The sequence below is a fragment of the Dunckerocampus dactyliophorus genome, chromosome 1 (genome assembly GCF_027744805.1).
Source record: "Dunckerocampus dactyliophorus isolate RoL2022-P2 chromosome 1, RoL_Ddac_1.1, whole genome shotgun sequence".
Taxonomy (NCBI): Eukaryota; Metazoa; Chordata; class Actinopteri; order Syngnathiformes; family Syngnathidae; genus Dunckerocampus; species Dunckerocampus dactyliophorus.
Genome location: NC_072819.1, coordinates 19,336,199 through 19,361,552, shown reverse-complemented (window position 1 = coordinate 19,361,552; position 25,354 = coordinate 19,336,199). Strand labels below are relative to the sequence as shown.

General features: G+C 42.2%; 1 protein-coding gene across 2 annotated transcripts in view; it reads left to right on the top strand.

Moving 5' to 3' along the window:
- The window catches only part of LOC129187454 (plexin-B1-like), an 84,614-nt gene that overhangs the window by 20,587 nt on the left and 38,673 nt on the right, over positions 1-25,354 (top strand). For both annotated transcript variants that reach the window (XM_054786782.1, XM_054786771.1), the window contains exons 2-9: positions 15,607-15,671; positions 18,363-19,233; positions 19,305-19,547; positions 21,208-21,390; positions 22,275-22,403; positions 24,489-24,589; positions 24,699-24,831; positions 24,959-25,115. In XM_054786782.1, coding sequence (XP_054642757.1) covers positions 18,373-19,233; positions 19,305-19,547; positions 21,208-21,390; positions 22,275-22,403; positions 24,489-24,589; positions 24,699-24,831; positions 24,959-25,115 — 1,807 coding nt within the window. In that variant the 5' untranslated portion in view covers positions 15,607-15,671; positions 18,363-18,372. The remainder of the gene's footprint in view (positions 1-15,606; positions 15,672-18,362; positions 19,234-19,304; positions 19,548-21,207; positions 21,391-22,274; positions 22,404-24,488; positions 24,590-24,698; positions 24,832-24,958; positions 25,116-25,354) is intronic.

The window sequence follows — 25,354 nt, the reverse complement described above, 5'->3', positions numbered from 1 at the left end:
TGGGGACATCCTAATTTGCTATGCCAGTCTTTATGTAGGCTCACACACACACATACACCTTCTGCGTCCCGACCCCTTCTTGCGTTTCAAGATCAGCGTTAAACCATATTGCTGTCTCCTCAATTTCCCTCTCTCGCCTTGGCTCGTTCTTATCTCTGCTCTCTGCTCTCTTCCACCCCCCACACTGGACGAGGGGAGCAGTGGCCTCATTTAAAAAAGCAATGGGGTTCCCTAAGCCATTAGCCATATTAGTGTTGGGTCCATGCCCGTGTCCCCTTCTCAACAAAGACATCTTAACGCTTCCTGGAACAGTTTGGTTGGCATTTGTCAGGCCTGACCGATTTTATTTTTTTTACTCCCGGAGATGCTGTTGGTGGCAGCGTTTAGGTTGTGTGATAATACAGCTGTTGTTTTTGTGGTTGTTTTTGGTGTTTTTTTTACATAGGCTAAGATTTTACAGCTGAACAAAAAAATAATGAAAAAATTGCAAATTTCTAAATGACAGATTCTTTCGATCCGTAATCATTGCTTTGTAATTGAACGGCTATTTTTGCACTGTTTTGGCCTCTTGTCCAATGATTTTTGGTAGGGGTGTCCCGATAAAAATGCTTCACTTAGGATACCGATATTGCAGCCTTAGTATTGGCCGATTCCAGTATCAGCAGGAATCATACATGCTTTTATTACTTATTTTGTTGTGTGAAATGTTCGACAAGGTTTGTCAAGTGATATAGTAATCCCTTGTTTATCGCGGTTCCAGACCCGACCTTGATACGTGAATGTCGTGAAAGTAAATAAAATGTTCCATTTAGAAAATGTCAGCTAATTAAATGCAAAAATCCTGACATTTATTGATGCAATACATCACTGGCCAATTTTGTCCAGTATTTCAGAAACTGATGTAACTTGGCTAACTTTTAAAATGGGTTGTCATCCTCTGCACACATTGCTACAAATTTCTTAAACTGTAATGGCGATGCTTGTGGTTAAGTATGATGTCCTCACCAATGCAATTCCAATTGCGTTATTAATGTAACATGAGGCAAACAGCACTCTTATTTTGAAGGCGGGAAACGTGTAATGTCTGTTGAGAATGTCCGTTGACGGTTAAGACGAGCTGGGTGCGAGAATAAACGTGTCTCTTGTCCCTGGTTCACCCAGCGCTTGCACAACGTCAGCGGGTATTGTAAAACGCCCAGTTACATTAACAAGCGGTAAAACTCAACACAGTGTAAACACACTCATACAGCCTCAGCCGCACAAACACAGCCGCTTTTACATGCTCTGCTAAACTATGCGAACCCAGCTAGCTTTCAATCACGCTCCGTAAGAGATGAGTTTCGGAGTACGGCAACTTTCGCTGGTACTTCAGGTCGCCGTTTTGACATGTTTGGCTTGAGAGGGGGTGGATTAGAGTTTGCGGTCCGCCGAGGAAGTGCTTCCCCAAACAAACATTCCTTCTCCTCACGATGACAGCATTTCATTCACATTTTCTCAATTTACATGAGATTCCGTGTTTAATAGTAGGTTCCGTTTTTATTGGCCAATTCCGCAATTCTGTTAACACGGAAATCATAGCGCCCGAACTCATGATCTCTATTCAAAGCAAAAAAAAATCCAATTCACATTTTTTTCTAGAATTGCAAAGCCCTGCTAGGGATGTTCCACTCTCTTAATTGGATGCTCTTGTGTCATGGACGGCGACTGCAGCAGCGACATTGGTGGGCAGATTGATTTTAAAGAGATGACATGTAAATGAAAAGGGTGTTGTCCTTGTGATTAATGACATCTACAATCCTCTGCCTGCCTTCCCGAGGATTTTATCCGGTGCTTAACCCTTTGACAAAAACTCCTTTGTCCCCAGATCACAATAACACACCTCTGAGCTTTAACACAAGCCGAGCTCAGCTCATCAATCATCTTTGATTTTCTGCCAGCGATTCAGATAGTGAGGCAATGGTGACTACACTGTGTGTGTGCATGTGTGTGTGTGTGTTGACGAGAAGATGGAGAGAGCACAGTCTATTAAGCATTTGACAATTGAAGACCTCCCACTCGAAAACAACCTGCTCAGATTGTCCTCCCTCTTCCAGCCCAGGTTGGAGGTTGTGTGGGTGGCAGGGTGTGGGAGGCGTATCTCCGGGGGTGTTCATTTTCTTACTAATGAAGCTGTCGGTCACACGGCTTGTTGACAGAAGGCCAGGATATCACTCCCACAAATGCCACTCATTCATAGATAGGAAAGAGTAACAGGAAATGAGTTTGAGACCAAGTAATTCAGTAAAACATCCAATGTTGTGTTGTTTTCATGTGGCGTCATGCATGGTAGTGGCTCAAAGTTTAGTGTAGCCCTAAGGGCATATTTTTGCTAAAGATTTTGGTTGAATTCTGAATTATTTACTTTGACCCTCAGGAAGTCCTGTTTAACCCTTAAGGTAGGTGTTCATGACACCAAAAAAAGTTTGAAATAAAAAAATGAACAAAATGAAATTACTCACTTAATAAAACATTTTTGTCATAATGCTGTCATAGATAAAATAAGCAACTAGGAAATAGGACTGAAATTAAGTGGTGATTTTGACACGCCCGCCCAGCATGTTTTCTGAACCATCTTGGCTGTGATGTCACAACCAGAACGCGTTCCGGGAATCAGATTCAAACACATGCAGCCATGAACTCTCAGAAAAGCCAAGAATAGGCCTGTCATGATAACAAAATTTGCTGGACGATAATTATATATTATTCATATATTATTTTAAAATTATTATTGTCAACATTATTTTGAGACCATTAATGTAATAATATATGATGTAATAATGCAAGTACACCGTATCAAAAGCAATAAAGTTGAACTTCTCAAGGGTATTTAAAGGGATGGGGGAATGAAAAAAAGTGTGCGTATATTAGTGGTGCAACAATACATGTATCTGTGTAGGCTCTCAGTCGTACAGGAGTTGTCCATCGAGGGAAAGGCTTCTTGAGACATCATCTGTACTTCTGTGAAGAAGGTGTCGGACGTTTCGCTCCTCATCCGAAGAGCTTCGTCAGCGAACTAATAATTGCTGGTAGCCTAGGCCTTAAATACAGTAAGAGTGGGCGGAATTGGTGTGCCAACACCCTCCTCCTATTGGTTCCTTACACTAAGCCTGGGCGGAGTTGTGGTCTAATCCTCTCCTGCCATTAGCACCTCCGATCAAAGGGAAGTGTAGCTCCCTGTAGTTGGGTATGAACGACTCTGATACTGGCTCGTTAGCATCTATTGTTCTGGCTCGGCCCTGGCTCCACCTCATTTGCAAGACTAAGAGCTGTGGGTTTTGGTCTCAGTAACCTGCTGAACACAGGGTCCAAATTAAACCTCAAACCACCATTCCGATTCAATGATGGGTTCTGTTGTTTGACAAAAATAGCTTCCTTTACTCCTCTTTCAAACCATCTGTTTTCTTTGGCCAAAATCTTTACCTCGCTGTCCCCAAAAGAGTGATTTGTTGCTTTAAGGTGTAGATGTACTGCTGATTGAGGCCCGCTAGAATTGTCCCTGCGATGTTGATAAAGCCTTTTTTGGAGCATTTGCTTAGTTTCCCCAATGTAGTGCTCTTCAGACTACAATACATGTGTTCTGTATCGAACCGTTCAATATACAAGCGCACCGTATTGAACAACACGCAGTTTTATATTTATTTGATCAGCTTCTGACAGTGCTCTCTGCTGAAAGTTCTGTGTATCTGTTATCAACTACGCTGCATTGTGCATTGTCAAGCACAGAGCCACTGAGCTCCGCCTCCCACATTCATACCACACTGCTGAGAGAAACTACATGCAGGCTAGCTCATTGAAATATGAGTAATGCCTTTCCTGATGTTGAAGATCTTCCACCATCCTTCAAATCTGGCGTTTGGGACCACTTTGGATTTCATGTCAAGGATGACCTTGATGGCAAGTGCGTTGTGGACAAAAGAACAAGAGCATGTCGCAAGTGTCACATAATGCTAAACTCCGTCGGTGGAAATACAACAATCATGACAACGCATTTATGCCGACATCAGCCCAATGTGAAAACAGAAAAAAACAAGGAGCACACATGATACTACAAACTTTACCCGGGTCATTTAGACAGCCATTAGCACATGATTCAAAGACGGCAAAAAAGATCGACCGGGCGATAGCCACTTTTCTTGCTGTCGACCTGTTATTTATTTAATATGTTGCTGAGAATGTACCCCAGACGGTATGGTAAAGCTTCAGCATCAGACCCTAACCCAACCGTATCGTATGACTGACAATTTGCTGCATACTTTGAATTGGGAAAAAGTTAGGACCATCTGGTGGACAAAAATAAAACACAAAAATTGAAAGACAGTGGTCCAAATCTTAATAAATGAATGCATTAGTTTATGTTAAGATAAATGTGCTGCTGTGAGAGGGGGCAGCACGGACAGGGACAGGAGCAGGATCAATAGGCTGATCAGGAGAGCGAGCTCTGTCCTGGACGGTCCTCTGGACTCCGTGGAGGAAGTGGGGGAGAGAAGGATGTTGGCTAAGCTGACATCCATCATGGACAACACCTCTCACCCGCTACATGACACTGTTGTTTCCCTGGGCAGCTCCTTCAGCAGCAGACTGTTACATCCACGGTGTAAGAAGGAGAGGTTCCACAGGTCCTTCATACCGACCGCTGTCAGGCTCTACAACACCTGAACCACCTGAACCATGTTGTAGTCACTATGCATTCTTCACACTGTACTCTTTACTTGCGTATCTTGCTTGCTTGCTGCTGTAACAAGTAAATTTCCCCGCTGTGGGATAAATAAAGTACATACATACATACATACATACATACACGTGGCGTTAAAGAAATTGCGTTTTCGATAGGACATTTTGTTGCGAGGAACAAATGTGTTTATGTGTAGTTTTGCCATTTTAGGCAAATATAAACAACACATTTGATATTTCTAGATTTTTTTTTGTTACAATAAATTAATATCCCCTGGATATATTCGACCTATACTCATTCAACACAACCAAAATTGCTTGAAAATAAAAAACTTTATGTGACAAAATGGTCCAAGGCTCTCTTAAGGATGCCATTTCTACCTTTTTATGTAATGACCACGCAATGGCCAGGATGTATAAACCAATATGCAAGACGCCTTCAGTGCTCTAACATGGACAAAGATAGGTGAATTAGCAATGCCTGTCACTGGTTCCTTTTTGAAGGATTATGTCTGCATGAGTGCCCTGGCTTCAAATGAAACACGTCTGGGATGAAACACGTCTGCAGTCTTAGCATGTGTACACACCGGCAATTAGCTATTAAGACCAAGTGTTTGATTTTTTTTTTTGTTCTCTTCTCTGGTGCAACATTTGACTGAAGTACTCCAAAAATGAAGGAAGCTGCTGACGAAGCAGATGGTTTTAGGCTTAAGCGTGACCACCCTTGGAGGTTCTAATACAAATACTATTCCCACATTATTATTTTATTTCTCCCCAGACTATCTACAGTGTCTGCTAGAACAGCTGGCCTTTTATCAGATTGCTATTTGAGTTAAAAGTTCAGCCTCCAGCTCCCAGATTTGCTCAAAGCCCCGACTGGTATTCCTCAGTTACAGTATAAATAAATAAAACAAAACAGAAAGCAAAATGCACCCTATGAGCACATGATGTATGTATGTTTTATCTATATGTCACTGAGCCAGAGTGACTTATTGACCTGGATAACAAAGGCATAAATAGTCACCCTTAAGGTTTAAAGCAGTGATGTCCAAACCTTTTCCAGCGATGGCCACATATGGAAGACTCAAAGACTCAAATTTTTAGAAAATGCTTGGTATCCAGATGAATGTGTCAGAGCAGTGGACAGAGAGACGAGTGAAGGATTAACCGAGAGGTGTGAGACAGAAGGGGGAGAAGGACTGGCTCTACTTGACATGTTATGAGTCAAAGGTTTGCCAGAGGTCATGGGCTGTGAAAAGTGTTCATGAATAAAACACAATTTAGACTCTCAGATTTTCTAAATAACCACTGCTGAGTTCCTCTGGGAATTAGATGAAGCTTCTTCATACTGTTTGAGGTGCTCTTGAGACTTAATCTTTTCATAGAAATGATTAAACTAGAGACTGGGCAGAGAGTAGACCTGGTGTATTAGCAATAATGCATTGATTGTGTGTCACTAGCCTTGTGGCTGGATGTGGGACCTTTTTCATTGCAGCATCTGGAATTTAATCAACTTGCAGAAAACCAGGCTTCATGCTTCGCAAAGCCCATAAAACTTAAAATTAACTGACTGTATTATATTGTAAGAAAGAAGTAAGTAAGGTATTTGCCTTTGGGGACACGTGTGTTCGGTTGACCACGGACAGCGTGACAAGCTGATTAAAATGCCCACAGACCGGGAGAGCAAAACCTCCGCTCTGCATACGCTCAACCAAGGCAGGTTGTCAGGACAACGAAAGGACGACAAAGAGCTCTCTCAGACAATTGAGTGCAGTGAAAGGAGAGGCGGCCACGAGTGTGTGTGTGTGTGCGTGTGAGTGACTTGGAGTGATGTTGTCTGTACAAGCAGTAGTTGGTAATGTATGCAGACTGTCCCCAAACAAATGAGTGGGCCAGGCTGTCCCACTGCCACCTCCTTAGCATTCTGCCACACAATGACCCTACCAGCGTCTCCTCAATGACGTCATGCTTCATTTGAGCATATGGCCAGACTGAATTGAAAGCCCAAACTAACCACAGAGAAATATTTGTCTCCTTTTTCTAGCGCAAGAGAATGATGTACGAAATATTTTTAAAAATTACAACTTGATGTCCTAATTTATAATGCTACCTGATTAATGCACATTTTTAACAAGAGAGAAGAAATTCAACCTCAGGGAAAAAATGTAATTTAAAACATTCATATTCCCACACAACATAAATATAAAGAAAGACGTTCACCACTATATAACAACACAAAAATAAAGTCAAACACCAAGTGAGGAGACCAAAGCAAATCATACATATGAGAAGTTAATTCTTTAGATGCTTACTTTCTGACCTTATGAGATGACCTGAACTTCAAATTAGTTTGACTTTTGAAGCTTATTTATTTAGTTTGAACTTGGAAGGTTTAACTCCTCAGTCAAGTCACAACTGTTGTTTACAGCAGGGGTTTTCAAAGTGTGGCACAGTGAGAATCCTCACAGAGAACATAATACAGCAGGGGCCTTCCTGGCTCCCCAGAAACTTACTTTCTGGAGCGTGTTTTGTGGTGTCTCCTGCTCACTCCAGACTCATTTTCCATTCTCGAATCCATTCAGTTTCCCTCTAAATATAACTGAAGTTAACAGAATTAAAAAAAATGTTTTTCTTTATTTTTCTCAAGCTGAAGTGTTCTGGCACCTCCCACTTCGAAAACAGCTTGTCTACTGTGCCTTTTGTATTATTGTCAGCCTCGAAGATAAGTTTACATTGAAAACTCGCCCAGTGGAATGAGACCATGGAACCAGCTGAAAAACCGAGAACTTGACAGAATTGGACATGTTCCTCTGTTGCAAAGCAGCACTAACTGGTGTGAAGAGAATGTAATCCATGTCTTCATGGACTTAACATTGTGTTAGCAGCACCCAAAGACTTGGAAACCCTTCGAAAGATGCACAACTCACATGCCATACTAACTGTCCATATTTAACTCCACCCTTGGATCTCAAAGCCGTTTGCTTGCCTCCTGTGACAATTTAACTTGGGCCATCAGCTGCTTTTGTCATTCACAGTACGCCCGCTTGTCACCCCATGTCTTTGATGCTGGAGCTGTTTACCTGACAGCTTACTTGTATTGTATGTACTTTATTTATCCCACAGCGGGGAAATTTACTTCAATTTTATTACAAATTACAAAATTACGACAACCTTCAGTTGTAGTGTATATTTCCATGAAGGTGCAGATTTATGATCTTTCTTTGACTCAGAAGGGGTCAAGAGGTCTAGGTGGTTCCTGTTTGCTTTTTGCAAAGTGGTCATACCCTGCATGCTTCTACTGCTTATCAGAAAAGCATCGAAACAAGGATCATCCAATCGCAGATTGCCCAAAATTAAGGGAATTGACACCATACAGTATGAAACTGATCTTATCCACCGATCTTATCTACTCCTGCAAAGGTCTGAAAGTCAGCCACTGTTCCCTTTTGCTCTGCCAGACTGACAGCTAGCAATCAAGTTAAGGCTAAAGCTAAAGCTCCCCAGACCAAAGAGTCAAGCAGCTGCCTGCTGTTAGCGCTTATGAGCAGTGAAAAGAGCAAAGCTACTACGAGGAAAATGATGGAGTTCGTAGCATTGGACAACCTGACATTTGCGGTTACTGCACACTTTATTTTTGGTAAGAGGCTTAAGTCAGGTCTGCAGTGTAACCTGTTGTGCAAGTTGTGTGTTACGTTCTGGTTGGTCTGGAGCTGGAGGGAGGATCGGATGGAGGGAGGATCGGCGGAGGGTCGCCGGGCTTGCACGTGCCCCACCATGGGACGAACGGCGAAGTCGGACCAGCCTCCCCACTGCCGGCGAGAAGGTGTCCGGTGGCGATGCGGGGTCGCACGACGGTGCAGTCTGCGAGCTTGGCAGACGAGGAATCTCCGTGAAAGACGAGTGGGGCGGCCGGGTCCGCGGCGACGAAGTGGGAGGCGGCCGGGTCCGCGGCGACGAAGTGGAAGGCGGCCGGGTTCGCGGCGACGAAGTGGGAGGCGGCCGGGTCCGCGGCGACGAAGTGAGAGGCGGCCGGGTCCGCGGCGACCAAGTCTTACTCTCGGCTGACGGAACAGCCGCAGAGGACGAAGGCTTACTGTCGGCCGAAGGAGGAGGAGTCGCCGCGGCGCACGAAGGCTTGCTCTTGGCCAGAGGACGGGGCGCTGCGGCGGAAGAGGGCTTACTCTCGGCCAAGGAAAAGGTTGCGCCAAAATCCTGAGGCAGCTGTGCGGCGAGGAACACACAGCCGACCGTAGCCCCCCCCCTCAAGGGACGGATCCCAGACGTCTCCAGAAGGGCGGAGAAGGAGCTGGAGGTGGGCCTTACGTCCGGTCGCCTGGCCGAGAGCGACGCTGGTCCTCAGCTCCCGGAGGCGCTCCTTGAGCCCGCCAGGTGCCGTGTAGTCCTGCAGCATCCGCTCGCAGCAAGCGGCCATCTCCGCAATGCTGCAGTGCACTGTCTCTGTGGGGGTCAGGTTTGGCTGGTTCATTCTGTTACGTTCTGGTTGGTCTGGAGCTGTAGTAAGCTTGACCCCCGGTATGCAGAAACGAGGCATTTGGCGTGCAAACAAAAAAAGTCTTTAATTGAACAGGTGCAGGGATAAACAAAACGCAACAGAGGAGAAGCTCTGTGACAAAAGGTGCAGATAGTTCACGTGACAGCACTAACTAGGAGACGAGAAGCATGAGTCGCAATGGCAATGAACCAGCACCGCACGTACGACGGCTCTGGCCTTTTAACCGCCGCAAATGACAGTTGGCCGCAGCTGTCCGGCCAACAGGCGTGAAGCGGCTGTCTCCGCTACCACGCAGGAAGTACAGCTTTCCAAAATAAAGGCACAGGACAGGAAGAACTCACTCCTGTCCTGCGAAACCTAACATTGTGGTTGTTTTTACAATGTGAAAAATAAAGGACTAAAGGAAGTGATATAATTTAGTAGTTTGAACAGCAATATTCTAAACTTTTCATTTATATTTAAGAGAACTATCTTGTGCAGTTCAAACAACAAGTTTGTGTTGTTTCTCAGGTATTGTTCATTGTTTTTCAACAAAAAAAAATTGCTGTCGTCATTTTTTTTTTTAAATGGTATTGGCCAAAATTTGAACCGGCAGGTCAGGCTTTTTTCAGATCGATGACCAGCCAGAAAATGGTAATCCGATTACCCCTACTTATCATCAGTAGATTTGTGATTATACAGTAAGGCAATGGCCTTCAGGGTGTTACCTTTTTAGTGAACAGACCAGTCAGTGTTTTTTGAGCTCACAAACTGAATCATGTGGGTAGATTAGATGCTGTGAAACTGAAATTGCGAGTTGTCAAACATAAACTGAGCCTGAACCAGATTAGCATGGATACTACCATAGAGTAGCAGTTTTATCAGAACTGGACATAATTTCTTCTTCAGCATATACACAGTTGCAGCGATATCAAGGTGTAGATTTGCTGACGTTGTGACCCCTGGTGACCATGCATTTCATCAAATTATCAGACATGTTAAATGCAGATTTTCCTTTCAATATGTAGCAAGCCAGCTAGGCTTAACACCTGCTTTTTTCTCTGAGACTCTCCGGGTGAAAAGATCCTGCCATAAATCGGCCTCAGTGAGTTTGTGCGCGCGCAAATGAAGAAGTGTGTTTGTGCCACTGCATTTATGTGGATGTGTGTGTCGGCTTGCTTTCCAAGGGAAGTGGCTTTGATCCCGTGTCCGCTCAGGCCGAGCTCTAGGCCAGAGAGCAGTGAAAGGGACACTATTCCCTATAGCGACAGCAGCACAGAGAGCCCCTTCAGCCCACCGGAGGGGCCTGTAGAGAGGCCCCTCTGTATGTGCATGTGAACTGAGGGCAGAGAGATGACCGTTGACTGTAAAGAAGGTGACGGATATGGACAGGAGCCAAGCATGTCTGCATCAGCCTTTCATAATGTTAGCGCTTTCACTGATCCAACCATCCACACATACACACACACACACACACACACACACAACCGCAGCAACACTTTGTGCAAATGTTCTCACCAAATACGTAAATGAGAGTGAAAGTGAGATAATGCTTCCACTTCATCTTCTGAAGTTTGTGTTTACATTAACAGACTTTCAACCTGTTGAACTTCCATGTGACTACTTGACAGATGGATTGAATGGTTGCAAAAAGCATGCAGAGATGACAATGTACGTGCTTATTAAACCAGGCAGAAGGCATTTTATTTTGGAATATTTGGGTTATATGACGTTATGTCACAAAAGCTGCCCATATGCTCTTAACTGCACAGGCATTGCTGTCATGGCAAGAATACCAGTGTGAATACTAAAGCAGACCACACCAAAGTGTGCACCAATTTTCTTTTTAAAATTTTAGGAACACACCTTATACCGAACCACAAGTGCGAATGCAGCCTAAAAGAAAAAAATACGAGCCTTGTTACTGCTGGTCCCATTGGGAAAGAGTGCCTATCATTTCCAAGCGAATGGTACTAAACAGCTTTCGTTATCATTATCATTATCATCAGAAACAAGAATTAGTGATATTGTCCAGATTTTGTTCATCTACTGACAGTTGCCAGATACTTCTTGCAATGGCAGCAACAGTAGCAGAGTGTCTGCCTGCTGTGGTGTCACAGCGAGCCATCAGCCAACCACTGATTGTCTCCTTCCTATTCGTTAAACTCATTGTGTGGGTCAATAGAAGGTATTTTGAAAGTATTTTATGAGGAGCTGTACTGGGAGTCCAGCCATATTGCTTTTGATTTACACTTTATTGTGCTTTTACATTCTTTCATTAGCTAGGCTCTTTAAACTTTATGTGCCCTTCAAGTACAACTGTTAAAACAAATATATTTTAACTAAGCATTGGCTCAGGATCATAGCAGGCTGACAATGGAGATGGAATGAGATCTGGTTTAGCAGATGGTTTTATTTAGGTCTTGACTGTCAGTAACCTGTCTTGAAGCAATGACTTTTGCCAAAAAATTGTGTGTGTTTCAGAGCTGAATGCCTTACTCCGGTCAGGACTTTCAAACTTGGCCCTTTCGGCTGCTGGCCACATTCCTAACCACTCGACCACAGATAGCTCAGCCTTTCCAGTTGTCGTAGCTCCCAGCTATAGTTTTGTTTCAAGGGAGGTGCATGTCACGACAGGTTATGGTGGTAGTCTTGTTGTGTGTCTACAAACTTTCTGGCCTGTCAACACAATTCAGTGTTGTACCTTGTCAATTAAACATCAAAAAGAGGCATGGAACTCTTCCCCATCATTGAAGTTAACTCTGTCCATTCTCAGTTGATCTCAGTCACCCTAATCTGCACTTTGGGTGCAATGCTCACAGCAGTGACTGTGAGGCCCAGGGCCAGACCCAAGCCAAGCCACCAGAACACAACAGAAACAAGGGCTGTGCTCCATGGCTCCAGTCCCAGTGTCTGTTGCTGCATCACTACTGCTGACCCCTACATATTTTATGGGGTCTTAGTCATTCAGTGGGCTGTCACGGCTCATTAGGGTGCTTTAGTGATGAACTTGCACAGTAGAGGCGGTAACTGATTTATGAATGTGAACAGAATGTGTGACAGGATAAGACAGGGTTGTCTAAAATATCACAGATGACTACAGTGTTTTGGAAGCCTATGAATACATTTGCTAAAACACAAAAACATAGCAAGTTATACAGTATATCTATAGTCATTTTGTGACCACCACCAGTCCTGCAACTACAATGCTCTGTGACAGGTTATTGTACTGTACTGCATATCCTATTATGCAGCATACCAGAAACAACTGATGATCTTTGATGATTAGAGAGAAACTGCCCACTTGAGGCGAGGCTGTGTATTTGTATTGTTCGTTTTCATTAGCTGAAAGCCAATCTTTGACTTTAACATTGAAGAAAAATATGAGAAATAACTATAGTTTCATTTTTTTTGTTTTAGTTTCCAAGGCTGGATTACAGCTACATGGTTGAAATGACACAATTCAATACTTGTGACTTGTGACTGAAGCATCCATGAGCAAATTGGACCCTCTCAGTGTGATCCTGACATCATCAAAATATAATAAGACGTTTTAAGACATATAAACATGCATGTCTACAACACAAAAACAAACCAAAGACTGCCACCATGAAGCCTAAACAGCAAAAGCAATGACTGTTACTATAAATGCTCCAATTGATGACAACCGTTGAGTCTCCTCTAGTCTCCTGGTATTTGGTCTACAAAAACAAATAACAGCCAGGGTCTCCTAATAATGCTGGATCAACACACATTGTCATTAAAAGCTCCAGCTCCTAACCTCCTGATGTAATTTTTGTAACATTTGAAATATCATGAGTGGTCAGCATTCAGCAGCCTTGTCTACCTCTGCATGCACCTTAAAATGTTGCTACTCAGCAACATCTACCAGCAGTCAACTATCTGTCATGTGTGTTACACCTGCTACACTGTTGTTGACAATGACTTAATCACTGGTATTGATGCCGGCAGAGCAGTTTGCTCCTTACTGGTATTACAACATTGGTTTTGAGATTTCACATTACAACAACAACCTCTCTCCAATTATTGCCTGCTTCCAATTAACACCCAATCCTCTTTGTGGTTTATGTAAATAAACACATTTAAACACTGTAATATTACATGTGAAAAAACTACAGTCATTATAGTCGTCAGGCATTTGAATAAGTAGTGGGAAATCCATCCTATTATTCAAGTCCATGCAGGATTGTGAAGTGAGCTCTCTGAAATATCCCCAAGAGAAATATCCCAAACTAAACTTCCTTTCACATCAACCACAGCTGTATTACTCCCTTCTGTTCTAATCCTTCCCTTCATGTTTCTGGTAGTTCCACAAGACGGACTCCTTGTCACATGCTAGCTCATAGGGGAACCACAATTGCTGGTCGGCACAAGGAGGTTCCCATAGTGATGGGGTCAGTTGTAGCCTATAAATAAGTTGACAGCGGCATGTTAGCTGGTCAAAGAGCAGGTGAGGACACCTGCACAGATTAGTACTGGGGGATTTTCTTCTAGCTAGGGAACTTGTCCTTATGTTATAGTAATGTGTCGTTCACGAATGAACCGGCTCAGGAGCCATTTTGCGTTGTTGGGAGCCAATTGGGACACGAATATTTTTTTCCTTGTCTTTTTTTCAGTTACAGGCAAATGTCATTGGTCAAAATGTGTGGTGGCGTTGCTGTGTCCACACTGAGTAGGGGGACGGATGGAGTTAAACATGCTGTGGTGCTCTTAAAGCCAATTTGTTTGTGAGAAATTTGCATGAAGAGATTTGACCTATTTTGAACTAATTTGGCTATTGAGATGTGTCTTTGTTTTTATAACATTATACTTGTATTATAATGTACAGTCATGGAAAAAATGATTAGACTGTGCTTGTTTCTTCAGTCTTGTTCATTTGAATGCCTGATACAACTAAAGGTACCTTTGTTTAAACAATTACAACAATGACAACAAAAATAGCCCATAAGAGTTACATTTTTGGTAGTACAATTCTATAGCTATTCATGTAAGCACTTAAATGATTTTGGTTATTATCAAGAAAACCATGGAAGTTGCTAGATATCAGCTCTTAATTAAACTCTTATGAGCTTTATTTGTTATCATTATATTTTTCCAAACAAATGTACCTTTAGTTGTATCAGGTGTTAAAATGGATCAGTAAACTGAAGAAACATGACTGTATTTTTGCAGCTGTTCATTGAGGTTAAAATAAACCCATTTAAATAAACATTTGATATCATGTTTTTTACTGTTACTGATAGTTTGTTCACTTCCTGTGTTTAATTTACAGTTACCATTTTCTAGTAGTGAAAGGATAAAGATGTGTAAAGTTAATCAAGATAAATAAATAAAGGAACAATAATTGACAGAAATATTGTATAGTAATAATAACTACAACATATATGATGAACAATGCCTTAATACAAATTAATGAAGAGTAAGTACAGAAGTAAAAACTGACAAACATGTTATAATGCGTAGATAAGTTATTAAAGTATGTTATACATTAAACAAACATTGTAATCGATATATATAATATAATATCAATGACATGTATATACTGCGTTATTCAATAACAATAAATAAAAAGGAATCATGAATTAATTCTTCTTCCTCCTCAAACCTTGTATAAGGATTGCTGAGTATTTGCATATATGTACATTTGCTGTATGCATTTTAAGCCCTGTTGAGCAGCCTAAAGTGAATGCTTCTTATTCTGCTCATGAATAAGTGAAGACCCACCCCCTCACCAGACAACACAGTTCGGCACATGCAGCTGCTCCTGGATGGCCTCCGGTCATGTCCTCCTGTAGACACCCAGAGTCACCTCCTCCCTGTCAAAACCTCCTTGGCTTTGTTCTTATTGTTTCCCCACAAAGTAGATGGTTAGGTAAGATAGCATGTCTCGACAGTCTTGCCAAAATAATGGCATGCAATGGTGCACAAATATGTGTTTTATGCACAATTTATCCCCCCGCTGTCATTATGTTGAGTACTGGTCCATAAATGACACTTGGCAGCGCTGCATTTCAATTAAAGTAATGATCCCTGTAAGTGTCTATCTCTAACGGCATGGTGTTCATGCTTTCGACCATGACCTTTCCTCAGCGAGGTCAACAAAAGCGCTGAGGAACCTGCTCAATAATTAAACACAAATGGGAATGCTCTCAGTGTCCACAAGGTACTCTCTCTGAAGTGTTGAGTGATGGCTGTTGGGATGGGAAATGAAAGTTGCTTTGACTCGTTCAGCTGTAAAGAACATTGGGCGTTAGTCAAAACTAAGTGTAAGTAATCGGATCAGAGATTGTGACACATGGAAATGAATGATGTGCTACTCTGTTTGTCATGCACGTTGCCTCTGTTAATGTCTAATGATTTTTTCTTTTGGTTAATTTTGACAGAAACTGAGAAGAAATGGGATATGATTAGGTGTTGGAAATCTTCAACTTAACAAAGATCGTCAATGGTAAGGCTGTTAATGCATGATAGGATTACCACCAATGTCTGTTTTTTTTGTTTTACTTCCATTGTTACAGTATAACAATCCTTACGCCGCTAGCCACTGTTGCGAGCTGCTGTTTTGAGCTGCATTTTAGATGACCTACATGTCCATGATGATTTATTGGCATTTATTGTCATCTTTAAATAAATAAGGATGACAATACAGACAGGACTGTGGTGTGAAAAAGTGATTGCCCACTTGGTGATTTCAATGTTTTTGCATGTTTGTCACACCTGAATTTTTCATATCATCAAATTTAAATATTAGCCAATGACAACACAACTGAACACAAAATGCAGTTTTTAAATGAAACTTTTTATTATTAAGGGAGGAAAAAAATCCAAACCTACATGGTCCTGTGTGAAAAATTGCTCCCCTGCCGGCCAACCAAAATTACCCCAAGACCGCAGCAATGACTCATCCAAGAGGTTACAAAAGATCCCACAACAACATCCAAAAAACTGCAGGCCTCACTTGCCTCAGTTAAGGTCGATTATTATTCCACCATAAGAAAGACACTGGGCAAAAACGGCCTGCATGGCAGAATTCCAAGACGAAAACCACTGCTGAACAAAATGAACATTAAGGCTCGTCTCAATTTTGCCAGAAAACATCTTGATGATCCCGAAGACCTTTGGGAAAATACTCTGTGGTCTGATGAAATCAAACTTGAACTTTTTGGAAGGTGTGCGTCCCATTACCTATGGTGTAAAAGTAATGCCGCATTTCAGAAAAATAACCTCATACCAACAGTAAAATATGGTGGTGGTAGTGTGATGGTCTGGGGCTGGTTTGATGCTTTAGGACCTGGGAGACTTGCCGTGATAAATGGAACCATGCATTCTGCTGTCTCCCAAAAAATCCTGAACGAGAGTGTCCGGCCATCTGTTTGTGATCTCAACCTGAAACAAACTTGGGTCCTGCCGCAGGACAGTCATCCAAAACACACCAGCAAGTCCACCTCTGAATGGCTGACGAAAACCAAATTAGACTTTGGAGTGGCCTAGTCAAAGTCCTGACATGAATCCTATTGGGATGCTGTGGCATGACCTTAAAAAGGTGGTTCATCCTGGAAAACCCTCCACTGTGGCTAAATTACAACAATTCTGCAAAGATGAGTGGGCCAAAATTCTTCCACCATGCTGGAAGAGATTCATTGCAAGTTATCACAAATGCTTGATTGCAGTTGTTGCTGCTAAGGGTGACGCAACCAGTTATTAGGTTTAGGGGGCAATCACTTTTTCACGCTGGGCCATGTAGGTTTGTATTTTTTTTCTCCCTTAATAATACAAAGATTGATTTAAAAACTGCATTTTGTGTTCAGTTGTGTTGTCAATGACTAATATTTAAATGTGTTTGATGATCTGAAATATTTAAGTGTGAAAACGAAAGAAATCAGGAAGAGGGCAAACACTTTTTCACACCACTGTATGTCTGAGTTCATTGTTTTGGCTGAACATGTCACTCAGGATGAGACATTGCTTGTTTATGAACTGAGCTAAGCACTATGGCTTATACGTCTATGACAGTGATCCCCAACCCCTGGGCCGCGGCCCGGTACCGCGCCGTGGGTCATTTGGTACCGGGCCGCACAGAAAGAAAAAATAATTTCCATGATGTTTTATTTTGAAAAGTGTCCGGATTCTCTCTGTTACATCCGGCTCACTTGACGCATGTCCATTGTGCGTGAGCCATCTCTCGCCGCAGAGATAGACTACTACTGTATTTTTAGCATTTTTCTTTCACCTCATATTTGGTCTCAAATGTGATACTACGTGGGAATGCATGAAGGTAAGTTTTGATGACTTATTGAGTGCTAATGTGCACATTTGTCTCAAGTTCATTCATGCTAGCACACTGCCTTTTACCACACACGTCAAACAGCGATGTAATAATGATGCGTCGGCATTCAGATGTTGTTCATGTCTTCGTTTTACACAATACATAATAAATAAGAGAAATTAGATCACTATAATGTACGAATAATAATAATAATAATACAAAAAACAGGCTTTGCTACACATCTTAAAATAAACCCTGGAACCTTTGCCAACCAGCTGTCATTCAGCTACAGACATGGGATCCGTAAGTAGAGCTTGGCTACATGGCAAAAAAAAAAAAGAGACGTGAGTTAGATAAATGTGGTTTTCTTCAGCGAATAGGCTACCCTGGGATAAAATGTGACATCTGTAACACCGCCCCCACTCTTTAATGTGATATATGGCATCTATTACATGGACAAGTGCAGAATTGCAATGTGTATATGTAAAAAGTATTTAAGGTGCACAATAGTGCTTCTTGGAGACACGCACTCTGTTGAAGACATGCATGGACAAACACAGTTGATTAGCAATAAAGTTTTAGGCACACAAAACAGCGTGTTCCCAGTAAGGCTAAATTCCAGCATTAAGGCTATGATATTGGCCAACACACTTCCAATATGCTATCGTGGGCGTCTGAGACTTATTTAAAAGTGAAAAATAGTATGGAACACACATGTCATTGTCAGTTTCTAGTCAATTTAATCATTTGCAACTCTTATTTTAAGGCATCATGAAGTAGGTTGTGGACTGTGCTCTGATACATCAGGAGCATAGACTGCAGGGATAAAACAACAACCAACTTGTGTAACCCGACTGAAACTTTTCTTCACAGAATATCTGCCATGCTACATGGGAAGGCTCCAAACTGCTCTCTATCCTTGTTCCTTATCATCGACATCATCCTTGCCTTCGTCCATGCGCACTCCTATCCCAGTTTTTCCCGTGATGACACAGAATTCCAGCACCTGGTCCTCCACCCGGACCCATCCATGGGCAAAGTATACGTGGGTGCCAAGGACCACCTCTTCCAGCTGGATGGATTAGATGGGTTACGTCTAGAGCAAGAGGAGAAGACTGGTCCCGTGAGTGACAGCAAAGACTGCATTCCTCCTGTCACGGAGTCCAATTGTCCCCAGGCTAGAAGAACGAGTAACTATAACAAATTACTGCTGGTGGATCCGAATGCTTTAGAGTTGATCACCTGCGGCAGTGTTTACCAAGGAACCTGCCAGAAACGGAGCCTGGCGTCGATCAGTGAGGTTCTTTTCTCCACCGAGAGGCCCGTGGATACACAGTATGTGGCAGCAAATGATCCATCAGTGTCAACCGTGGGGCTTGTGGTGGGGCTTCCGGATGGGGAAAGGACTGTGATGTATGTGGGAAGGGGTTACACCGCCAGCCAGCCACCCATTTCCACTAGACACCTTTCATTCGAGCCTCTCTTTTCCTACGAGGAGACAGCCAAGCTGGCCGTAGCTGGGCGTCTGTCGGAGTACGACCATCACTTTGTGACCACATTCACACGGCAGAACTATGTCTACTTCTTGTTTTACCGGCGAGACATCAAGTCATCATCCAGGGAGTACCAGACTTATGTTGCTAGAGTTTGCCTTGATGACACTTCTTACTATTCCTATGTGGAAGTACCACTTGTTTGCAGATCCTCATCCTCTAGAGTGTACAACCTACTCCAAGCAGCTCAGGTATTTATATTCATGTGCCTTCAAAAATTATGAGTTTCTAACAAAGATTTACTTTAAATGCTCTGTACCAGGTGGGTCACGGAAGAGACAGGGAGGGCGAGGACCTGTTGGGAGTCTTCTCCACTCGTGTCAGCTCGGCAAACCAAAATCCCTTGGATGGCTCTGCTTTGTGCGTCTTTTCTTTGGATGAACTTGACAAACATATTGACACAACAAGAGACCTGTGTTACACCCAACATGGGATGGCACAGGATGGAGGAGAAGTGGCCTACATAGAATACGAGGTCAAGTCTAGCTGTGCCAATTTACCCATGGTATGTACACAGCATCATTCTTGCATCTTTAAACTATCCATAGAAGAATTGCACACTACGCTGTTTCGTTTTATGTGCTTGTAACGGCCTGGATACTTGCTAATAACCTAAAGCAAGTCATCATCATAAATCATTCCCTGCTGTTCTGTTTTACCTGATGTAGATTGACTCACTTGGTTTCAGTGGTCAGAGAGAGGGTAAACATTGTAAAAAGTCCAGCCAAGCACATGAAAGGATGCCAGCATTAGCAAGATTAAACAGCATCAGGGTATGCATGGAAGTGCTTCTTGTAATGAGGCCACAGGACTGTAAAAGCCCAGATGCCCCAGAAGTAGCTTTGCCCAGCTGCAAGACTCCAGTTGACCCCCTTTGCTATCCATAGACACTCACATCTTTGCCAAGCCTAAGAATCATTTAATTGGATGGTTACAGATCAATCAGTTCAAAGCAACTTGGAATCGAGTGTGCAGCTATGTAAGATCTAGTCAGGAGAAAGGGTCATTTTTTCAAAACCAACACAAGGACAGAAAGAGAGACAGACTCAACATGAGAGGAAAAAAATACACAAACATGATAATTAAGAATTAAGACAAATGGAGTGCACTACATCGCTGCAAGCAACTTAGGTGCTGTTGATTGTCTCTAAGTTCAAATTTGATGTCTAAAGAAAGAGTGGAATCTACTTCTTATACCCCTGAACTGGTTTCTCAAGGGTGAAAATTTGTCAAAACATCCACACTGTGTTGCCTGTGCTATTACTTTTTTGACAAACACACAACATGGTGCTACTGTTATTAAACCCCAAAGTTTGACTTGAAACACCCACTATAACTTCAGGGTGTTCAGATGAAGCACCACGAATTCTATTACACACACCTTTAGGGACTGACATGCACATGTCTATAAAGTTTGAGGAAGAAAAACACGGCCGCCATCAAGCAAAACGTCTTTGTAGTGGCACAGGTGGGACTTACAATGTAATTGCCCATAAGTCATTGACCATTTGTGTAATGATTATAAAACTTTGAGGATATCTGTATTACATGTATGCTACCATGTCTTCCAAAGCATTTTGAGTAACTGATAGGGGGTGCCACAAAAAATTCGGACATCCCATCCATCCATTTTCTATGCCGCTTCTCTTCATTAGGTTCGTGGGGGTATGCTGGAGCCTATCCCAGCTGACTTCAGGCAACAGGCGGGGTCAACCTTGGACTGGTCGCCAGCCAATCGCAGGGCATATATCACATATAAACAAACAACCATTCACACTCACATTCATACCTATGGACAATTTAGAGTCACCAATTAACCTAACATGCATGTTTTTGGAATGTGGGAGGAAACCAGAGTACCCGGAGAAAACCCACACACGCACGGGGAGAACATGCAAACTCCACAAAGAAATGCCCAACAGAGATTCAAACCCAGGTCTTCCCGATCTCCTGACTGTGACTGTGTAGCCAACATGCTAACCACTAGACCACCGTGTCCATTTGGACATCCCATGGAACATTATTGTTGCACAACACAACACCAGCATTCAAACAGGCGTTCAAAACATTCCTCCATCCCAATCTGGTTGAGATAAGATCTGAGGTGCTATAACAGGAAATAATGACCAAAGATCAACCCTACCATGGTCATGTCTATGTTGCAGAACACCCTTCAGGCATATCCCTGTGGCTCCGACCACACCCCGAGTCCAATGGCAAGCCGGGTGCCTCTAGAAGCCAAGGTTGTGTGGCAAACCTTGTCAACCCACCTCACTGCTGTGGCTGTCAACATCCGTGAAGACCACAGCATTGCTTTCCTGGGAGACTCCAAAGGGACGCTGCACAAGGTGATACTCCAGACTTCCCTTGGTTGCATTTGGCAGTGATTTGAATTTAATACGGATAATCCCACTTAACATCAAACCTTATCCAAATTTAAATGTTTGAATGCACACCTTGCACCTGACAATAAATTTGCAACAAATTGCAGCTATTTTATCCCCCTGGAAAATTCTAGTCATTCCTAGCAACATAATCCATGTGTTTTTTATTTCTTGCGCAGCAGTATGTGATTCTTGGCAACTTAAATGTGATGCATTTTTCAGCTAATATTATAGGAGTACAATATTTTTGTTTTGAAAGCATGTTTCTCCAGAAATGTGGATGATGGCTAGCCAACTCTGTGGCTGTGTATCACCACCTGTAATCACCACCATCAACGTCCATATGATAAGGATTCAAATAAGAACACTGTATTTAATAAATAAAGATGATATCCATATTTTAAAACCTAGTTGAATACCTCCAAACCACCAGGCACTCCAGTGCTGCTTCCATTGGCATTGTGCGCTGAGTGCATCCTCATAATGGAGATTCTGACTCTTCCGGACGGAGAGAGGCATCTCCTAATCTCATAAACATAAGGCAACTTGAGAGTTTAAAGTGCTTGGGAATCACTTCAAACCAGAGGTGTCCTCTTGTGCTTCATATTGGATTTGGCAGGGTGTTAATCACATTCATGGCCACTTCTACTGTGATCCTGCACGAGTATGATTGGATTTGGGTTTGAGTTGCGTGTTGAGGAAAATGCCCATTTTGTTAATTATTTTTTTCATCCTCTATCTGTCTATCTATCTAACCATTTACTTGTCCCCCTACCTACCCACCAACAGTAGCTACAGTACTGTTTCTGGTTTGTGTGATTATTCTCTGATGATCCTCTGACCCTCAGGTGTATCTGGGACAAGATGGCCAAGTGGAGGTGTATGCCAACGCAACCATCCAGCCCAACTCCCCTATTAACAGTGACCTACTCCTTGACCAGAAAGGCACACACATCTACATTATGACCAAAGATGCTGTAAGTCCTCGGAGGATAAGTACACTTTGATAACCAATAGAAAAGACTATATTAGATATAGATTAAAAATTAGCATTATGACCGTAGTTACATTCTCTAGTTTCTATCATACACTTGATGTTAAAGGTGCTGTTTGACTTGGTTAGGTACTGCATGGGGGAGGCAACTTTCAAATGTGTATATTACGCCCTCTTTCCGCTCCAACGTTGCAAGCCACACCCCCACACCCCCACACACTACAGTAGTTATGTCTATTAATAATAGCCATTTGGCAAAGATTTGCAACTAACGTTAGCTATCATTGAATGTATAGGCTATAATAACCACGCAATGATTCCAAATTGTCGGTTCCTTCTGAAACTGCTTGTGTATGTTTATCTGCAAGTGCAACGGACATGCATGTGTATACGAGACAGCGGTGAGTGAAAGCCATGAAAGCCATTCATTTTATTCTCGTAGAACAATATTTCTACAAAGTTTAACTTTTAATTGTGATAAATACAGACATTTATTTGTTCAGTCTGTACTTTTAAACCAGTACTGGTAATATATGCTAGCCAGTGGTTGTGTTCTTATATTTTTCGTTGTAAAAAAAAAAAAAAAAAAAAGTGTAGTTCATAGTTTAGAATAGCAGCTTTGAGATATTCTTTGAAGAATGGGTGAATCATATTCCTGTCAATCCTTGTCAGCATAAAAGCAAATTTACTGTGTATCCAAGGTCAAGAGCTGTAATACCAACCAAGTTTCATCTGCATCTGATCCAGTTTTGCCTGCAATTCACATTTATATTATACATTTTTTTTCCTTGGATCCATATCTGGACCTAGATGGCTAATAAAAGACTGAAGATGTTCACTCATTGATTTTACAGGTGACAAAGTACTGGCGAATGCTCTTGTTTGAAATATTTTAACAGATGTAGTTTTTTTGGTGTAGCGCTTTGTCCTTTCAACCACTCTCCCAGATGTCTCTATACACAAGACCAAACACAGCTTGGCATTCGTTGGTGAAATAATTGATTGTTTGTCACAATTGTCCAGGTTTTGGGAGTTCCTCAAGCTGCGTCTCTGGTACAAAAAAAACAAAGGAACACAAGGCAATGAGCAGAAAGGTCGCATGAGAGAGCAGCTGGCCGTGGAGGCCAAAGGCCACTCAACTTCTGTGTTTAGTATAACAATCAGCGGGAGGTTTGGGGTCAGACACGATAATGGTATTGATCAGAGAAAGTGGGCTACATTGTTTTGGCACACTCCTGACAGAGTTTCTGTGTGGGAAGCCAGAGATGCTGATGTATGGAAAAGTGCTATTCGTGCATTGGCTGGTTTATCTCACTTTAAGGCCAAAGGGATTATTTCAGATATTTGTGCTTTTTAAAGACATGTTTACAGATACAAGTTATGCCATACAGATCCAGATTTTTTTAAAATTTATACACAGCTGGAAACACAGTTACACCCTTGTTGTGCAGTTGTGCAAAACCAAAAAAAGTTGTTCACAAAGGGTTACTTATCACTGTTAGAACATGTTGATGGCTAGCAAACTGCAAAACCTACTTAGCTCGCTCTAAAAACCTTGATAGATACTGTACAGACTATTTTTAAGTAACATTTTAGCATAGTTAACTGAAGTGTAAAAAGCAGAAGAACATGCAAAGGTTGTTTAAAATTACAAAAAACTAACCACAACATAATGTTCTTATCTTTGAGTACCATTGTTTGTTGTTGGTTGGGATTGTTTTATTATAATGATTGATGCCATTGTAAAAGGATATGCACTCACAAAAACACAATGCAAAAAAAACATATTTTTAAGACATAATCAAAGATATTTTTATATTTATTTAAGATATTTTTACCTTTGGGTAACTTCTTATAAGCCATTATGTCTGTATCACAGCTACATCTTTCCATGTCATCGGTGTGGTGTGTGTGACAGGAAGAAAAGCTCTGACTCGCTTGGGGCAATTCGTTTGGTGCCACCTGTTGGTTTGCATGTATACATTTCTAGACCCCAGATATAACTTTTTTCAGACTTCTGGAAAGAACCCAATCTTTTATTTGTGTCAATACAGTATTTGACTTTCAGGTAGAGAAGCGGCCAGTGGCAGAATGTGGAGATCACCTGGATTGCCAGTCTTGTCTTTCTGCTAATGACCCGTACTGTGGCTGGTGTGTCCTGGAGGGAAGGTAAGTCTGCATACATACTTGGAAGAATTGGGCTTCTCTGTTTTTTTATCTGTTGTTTTCCTTGTATTTCTTGCATACTTACTGTGTAACTTTTGCTTTGGTGCTTCAGGTGTGGCCAGCGCTGGGAGTGCCGGCGAGGGTCAGAGAAGGGTCAGTGGCTGTGGAGTTTCAATCAGACGCAGCAGTGCCTCAGCATCCAGCATCTTAGCCTGTACAACATCAGCCGTGGGGAGAAAACTGATGTAAAGTTGACTGGGGAGAGGGTGTTACATTCATATTGCTTTTACATAGAACTATACACAATATAAATGTATCAGCGTTTTTGAAGCTATTTTAGTTATGGTCAGATTGTCTTTCCCTCTCCCATAGATCACGGTGTCAGTGGATGGGCTTCCTAGTTTGGGAGAAGGAGAGGCCTACTCGTGCTTCTTCCATGACACAGAGACTCCTGCCGTGTTTGCAAACACCGGTGTGGTATGCCCCACTCCTGATGCCAGCAGTTTGCCCAGAATTGAACGTGGAGATGGTGAGCTTCAGGCAGTTTTGCTGGTTTTTAAGCGCATGCCAAAAGAAGAGATGGCGCTATAACCCTAAGATAGAAATTGTCTGAAAAAATTGACCAATAGTAACGTTACAATGGTACGTACCTCCCAGAAGTGGGGGAAAGTCAGTGTTTTGCAAGTCTCAAGTAAGTCTCAAGTTTTTAATTCAAAGTTTCGAGTTAAGTCTCAAGTAAAGGCGTGCAAGTCTAATGGGTACCACACA